General features: G+C 44.5%; 2 protein-coding genes across 2 annotated transcripts in view; one reads left to right on the forward strand and one right to left on the reverse strand.

Annotated features, from left to right (window-relative positions):
* LOC116828389 (uncharacterized) overlaps window positions 1-1,901 on the reverse strand; it is a 29,555-nt gene extending 27,654 nt beyond the window's left edge. The window contains exons 1-2 of the mRNA XM_075061928.1: window positions 730-1,901; window positions 414-569 (exon numbers count right to left, since the gene is read on the reverse strand). Coding sequence (XP_074918029.1) covers window positions 414-569; window positions 730-784 — 211 coding nt within the window. The 5' untranslated portion in view covers window positions 785-1,901. The remainder of the gene's footprint in view (window positions 1-413; window positions 570-729) is intronic.
* The window catches only part of LOC116828393 (uncharacterized), a 666,188-nt gene that overhangs the window by 544,892 nt on the left and 114,992 nt on the right, over window positions 1-6,304 (forward strand). The gene's annotated exons all lie outside the window — the stretch shown is intronic.

Genomic DNA, 6,304 nt, shown 5'->3' on the forward strand with positions numbered 1-6,304 from the left:
GCCTGGGCAGAGGTTAGGGTGAAAAGGGGGCTTGGCAGGGGCTGAGACAGGGCGTGGCTGGACGTAGGTTTTAAAGTGCAAATCCAGTTCATGAAAACGATGCGCCTGGCAGGTAATTTGAGGGCTCTGAGAGACTCCTATTGCCAGCCAGGAGTAGCAGTTCACCTGAGCGTGCTCTGGAGCTCCACTTCCAACAGGGAGTTCAGAGCCTCATATGCTAACCACAGGGCGCTTTGTGGCCCACTGGCCTGCAGCCCCGCTCCTGTCAACTTCCTTCAGCTTGTTGGATGATGAGTAACAACGCACTGGGCTCAGCAGCCCTGCCGACGACTCTCACGCAGCCCTCACCCAAACCCTGCATTGTCAACCCCTTACAGTGGATGTGTGGGTTTGTGATACTTGGTAGAACTCACCTGCGCTGGGGTCCACAGGCATTTCTCTTTCCACCAGCCCTTCCTTCTTCTGGACTCTTCCCTCCAATCCTTCCAGAGATTCCCACTGATCCCCAACACACGGCTCCTCCCCTCGCTCAATGCGCGATAAAACGTCTGGCTTAGAAACAGCATAGTCTGTCCACGGTAGCAGATGTTAAGGGAACATCATGGCCTATTAATATTCACTGCAAATAACACTAAATGATTTTAAACCAGCTCCCCTTCTCTCGGTGGAGCTGATGACAAATCTGAAAGGAGGCCAATACCTAATAAGGATCCTGTAAAAAGAGGATACCATTCCTTGTGGAGGTTGGGTGTGCTCCCAGCAGAAGAGCCGGGGGTTGCTGCATAGAAGGGGAGTTGATATGCCAGAGCCAGTTGAGGGAGGAATGCTCAATGCTGTATTACCAGGTGACACAAAAGAAGAGGTTACTTACCTCACAGTAACTTTAGTTCTTCGAGATGTTTTATCCCTATGGGTATGCTCACCATAAGATGCACGTGTAACCAACTTGCCTAAGAGGGAGATATCTCTTTAAGACAGTGGATCTTAACCCTCAGCCCAATCAGCACACAGCTGTGGCCCATGTGACATTCCCAGGGCCATACAGGTAGTCTATATATTGCGTGGATGCAGCTCACATAATATATAGAGAACTACATATGTGGCCCACAATGGTGAATCGGTAGAGAACCACTGCTTTAAGAGATCTATGAGGGGAGGAGATAGGAATAAGTTGTTCCAGGGTCATTGTTGCTAGGCAGATTTAGAACTCACATCCAGAAGTTTCTGAATTACGGTGTGGTAGTTTTGGGTCTGCTCCAATAGGTTCCCTGTTGCTGGGGTCAGACACCAGGAGGGCAGGTGGTCAGGGCCTTTTGCAAAACAGCTGCATTGTACACTGCATGGGCTGGGAGAAGCTGAGCCCAGGAGCAGAAAGCAGGTTGCTTTCCCTAACTCTGAAGCATTTTGCAGCAGATTAGTGATGTTGTTAACCTGACAACAGTGAAGCACAGCCAGTATTAATTTAAAAAAGGGCAAATTCGGAAGGAAAAGTAATTTATTTTATTGTAATTGTATACTGTCAATGTTGTATTGATTTTATCCAAAGTGTTTTAATTACATTAACTCAACTAGTATGATTCACCAGCTTTTATTTAAATTTGATCCTGAGGAAAGAGTCATTTATATTTTGCATTTTCTTGTAACAGGGTTTGTTTTAAATCTATACACTTCACTGAGTGATTGGTTAATCGGTTAGCTGACTAGCTAACAGCGATTTCAGCAGAGGAAGAGTCTGCATGGATTCCAGCTGAAGATTCCTACAAGCCAGTGGAGGGAAGATGTTGCTTTTGACTCAGACAATGTACAGATTTGGTGGTCAAAGACTCAGACTCAGGTGAATTCAACCTAAACTTTTGAGAACTCTGAGTTTCCTCTCACTATCTTTCTGTGGAGACTGAGCTGTTTAATTTGTTTTCTTTATTTCTGTTTATGCATAACTGTGAAGACAATGTATGTGGATTATAAAATTGCCATGTTATGTTGTAGAAATTAAGTTATTATTATTCATTATGTTTATCGTAAGAATTATAACGTTGGTACTTAATTCAGTTCATTACTTTTGTTCTTTTTGGGACTTGAATGTGGGGACACTGACCCTGTGCAATCCTTGCTGAAAATCCTCAGACTGAATTCTGGGTCTCCAGCTGCTTTTCTATGGGAGTTGGGGGGGTTTAGCCTCTAGAGAAGGCCAATGAAGCGAACTCTAGCCCTCCCAAAGGTTACACATGCACAGCCATGTGCTCTCAATGAGAGACAGCAAAGCAGCGTCTGCAGGCCTGCACAGAGCAGCCCCTCATGCCTCCAAACAAGAGCCTATAAGGAGGAGTGGACTCGCCACCACTCAGTTCCTTCTCTACCACCTAGCAGAGCCTGTACAGCTGAGGGGAAGGACGGTGGGAGGTGGAGCATCCATAGACACAAAGCATCTCAAAGTACTCAAGGTCCTATAAGGTAAGTAACCTCTCCTCCTCCTTTGAGTATATATGTCCCTATGGATGCTCCACCAGAGGAGACTCCCAAGCAGTAACTTGATGGGGAGGCAAGTCCAAGATTGTTTGGAGGACTGCTTCACCAAAGGTAGTATCCCTAGAAGTAGGTAAAATGGCGGAATGCTTGGCAAAGGTGGGAATGGAAGACCAAGTTGCAGTCCTACGCATATCTGGTATGGTAATGTCTTTCAGCGGAGCTATAGCTGTCGACTGAGGTCCAGGGGGAGCGTGCTGTCACTCTGTGAGGGGGCCGCATCACAGCGTGTTCTAAATAAGTTGAATTGCAACCCATTAGACAGTCTGAGTGGGAATAAGGCATTCCTTCATCCTCTCAGTGGATTATACAAATAACCTTGGAGAAACCCAGAAGGTCTTAGTCCTGTCAAGGTAGAAGGTAAGAGCCCTTCTGACACCTAGTGTAAGTAGACTGGTCTCCTCTCCAGAGGCTTTGAGTAAAACACTGACAGGCGGCCTCCTTCTGGGTCTGTCATAAGAGCACTGAGCTCTCCCATTCTTCTAGCTGAAGAGATAGCTATAAAGAACTAAGTCTTGAGGGAGAGGTAGAAGTCCCCATCTCTCAAGGTGCTGCTGGAGTTGCAACAGCCACTGGAGCGGCCTGAGACGTTGAAGCCAATGTAAGAACATAAGAATGGCTATACTTGGTCAGACCAAAGGTTCATCTAGCCCAGTATCCCATCTTCCAACAGTGGCCAAAGCCAGGTGCCCCAGTGGGAATCAACAGAACAGGTAATTATCAAGTGACCCATCCCATCGTCCATTCCCAGCTTCTGACCAACAGAAGCTAGGGACACCATCCCTGTCCATCCTGGCTAATAGCCATTGATGGACCTATCCTCTATGAATGTATCTAGTTCTTTTTTGAACCCTGTAATAGTCTTGGCCTTCACAACATCCTCTGGCAAGGAGTTCACAGGTTGACTGTGCATTGTGTAAAAAAATACTTCCTTTTGTTTATTTTAAACCTGCTGCCTATTAATTTCATTTGGTGACCCCTAGTTCTTGTGTTATGAGAAGGAGTAAATAACACCTTATTTACTTTCTCCATACCAGTCATGATTTTATAGACCTCTGTCATATCCTCCCTTAGTCGTCTCTTTTCCAAGATGAAAAGTCAGTTTTATTATTTCTCCTCATATGGCAGCCATTCCATACCCCTAATAATTTTTGTTGCCCTTCTCTGAACCTTTTTCCAATATATCTTTTTTGAGATGGGGCGACCACATCTCCAAACAATATTCAAGATGTGGGTGCACCATGGATTTATATAGCGGCATTACGATATTTTCTGTCTTATTATCAATCCCTTTCTTAATGATTCCCCACATTCTGTTTGCTTTTTTGACTGCCATTGCACACTGAGTAGATTTTGTCAGAACTATCCACAATCACTCCAAGATCTCTTTCTTGAGCGGTAACAGTTAATTTAGATCCCATCATTTTATATGTATAGTTGGGATTATGTTTTCCAGCGTACATTACTTTGCATTTATCAACATTGAATTTCATCTGCCATTTTGTTGTCCAGTCACCCAGTGTTGAGAGATCCCTTTGTAGCTCTTCACAGTCTGCTTGGGACTTAACTATCTTGAGTAGTTTTGTATCATCTGCAAATTTTGGCACCTCACTGTTTACCCCTTTTCCCAGATCATTTATGAATATGTTGCATAGGACTGGTCCCACTACAGACCCCGGGGGACACTACTATTTACCTCTCTCCATTCTGAAAACTGACCATTTATTCCTACCCTTTGTTTCCTATCTTTTAACGAGTTACCGATCCATGAGAGGACGGAGGAGGCGGGCCCCACCGAGGCTAGTGAGCATTCCATTAGAAGGCGCTTCAGTCTAGCCTCTCTGTCTTTCCGAGACCTGCCTTTAAACCTGGAACTGATCTTACACTTGGACAGAATGTGGCTGTCACCAAAGCAGCTCAAATGCCTGTCACTACAGGGAAAAGACCTGTGGCAGGTTTGGCAGGACTTAAACCCGGGGATCTTTGGCAAAATGCAGAGCGTTAATGGTCCAAAACGGATGACAGAAAGAAACAGAAGAGGGGATACTCTTCCTTCTAAACACAGCTGTGTTAAAACTGAACACAGAAATAAGATAACTACACAAACACAGGAAAAACTAAGAATAAATCACTATGTTAAGAAAGGCAGGAAGCTGAGAACCAGCGGACATCCAACCACTCCATCTTGAGCCGCAGGCAGTTGAGAAGGAACTGAGTGGCAGCTGGTCCACACACCCCTATATCCTGTCATGTGGAGGCACCACTCTGGCAGGCACGGACTGCAGACACTGCTTTGTAGTTTCCACTCAAGAGTGCATGCCGTGCGTGCATCCTATGGTGAAGCACCCTATAGACATACTGTCATAAACATATAGCTAAGGGTTAATGTTTCTTTTACCTGTAAAGGGTTAACGAAGGGAACCAAACACCTGACCAGAGGACCAATCAGGAACCGATTTTTCAAAACTCAGGGAGGAATGTTTGGGCGTGTGTCCTTTGTGTGGTCTTTGTCTGTCTCTCAGCATGAGAGGGATCTTTCTATCTTCAAGCTTCTAATTTCTGTTTCCTATTGAAGTACAGGTATAAGACAATATAGGTTTTTAATTGTTTTTGTATTTGTGTGTGTACTTGCTGGAATTTTAATTGTATTCTTTTTTGAATAAGTTGTTTATTCATTTTCTTTTAAGCAATTGACCCTGTATTGTCAACCTGATACAGAGACTATGTTTATGGTTTTTCTTTCTTTTAAATAAGCTGTTCCTTTAAGACCTGTTTGAGTTTCTCTGGGTAGGCTAAGGAATGAAGAGAAGGAAATTCTCTTTGTGTTAGATTTACGGAGGTGAATCTGTGCAGCCTCAGGGAAGAAGGGAGGGGGGAGTGAATTGTCCTCTCTGTTTGTAATTCAAGGAGTTTAAGTAAGTAATCTTCCAGGAAAACCCGAGGGGAAGCCTGGAGGAAGTAAAGAGAGACAAGGGGGGGGGGTTATTCCCTTTGTGGTAAGACTCAGGGCTTTGAGTCTTGGGGTCCCCAGAGAAGGTTTGGGAGACCAAAGGAGCCAAGCCTGGAATCCTTGGCTGGTGGCAGCGATATCAGATCTAAGCTGTAATTAAGCTTAGAGGGTTCATGCTAGCTTCTCAGTTTATGAATGCGAAGGTTCAAATTGCGTAGGAAACTTGACACATCACTCAGAGAACTAGCTGATAAATCTCAGTCCTACCATTGTAAATCAGCAGAAGTTGATTTTACACAGGATGGGTGATCTGGCTCGTTAAGGAAATGAAGGATGGTTTTGTATTCAGGACTGGTCTCTACTCAGCATACCTGGGTTCAATTCCTGCTCTGCCACAGACTCCTCTTCGTGACCTGACAAGTCACCTAAATTTGCTGAACCTGTTCTGAAGTCCTTGAAGTCCTGGGAGACATTCTACATGTTTCAAAGTGTTTGGGAAAACTAGTATTAAATAAAAGGCATCACAACTATTGAACAGGCTACTCACATACTCTGCGGCATGTAACTACAACAGTTATCTGCAGCTAGGAAGCACTGGACCAGATCTATATCTGCAGTTTCCAATTTAGTTTTAAATAGGAGGGGGTGTGTGTATGACTGTCTATTGCAAATGCCTGGGAAGTAGTGATCCCTGGAAATCAAAGAAACTGGAGAATAACCTGCATGGAACCGGAGTAGAACTGTTTTAATCAGAGAGTAAAATGACTATTAGCCAGGATCAATGGCTATTAGCCAGGATGGCAGGGATGTTTGTCCCTTGCCTGTTTTGCC

This window comes from Chelonoidis abingdonii, chromosome 2, assembly GCF_003597395.2.
Source record: "Chelonoidis abingdonii isolate Lonesome George chromosome 2, CheloAbing_2.0, whole genome shotgun sequence".
Taxonomy (NCBI): domain Eukaryota; kingdom Metazoa; phylum Chordata; order Testudines; family Testudinidae; genus Chelonoidis; species Chelonoidis abingdonii.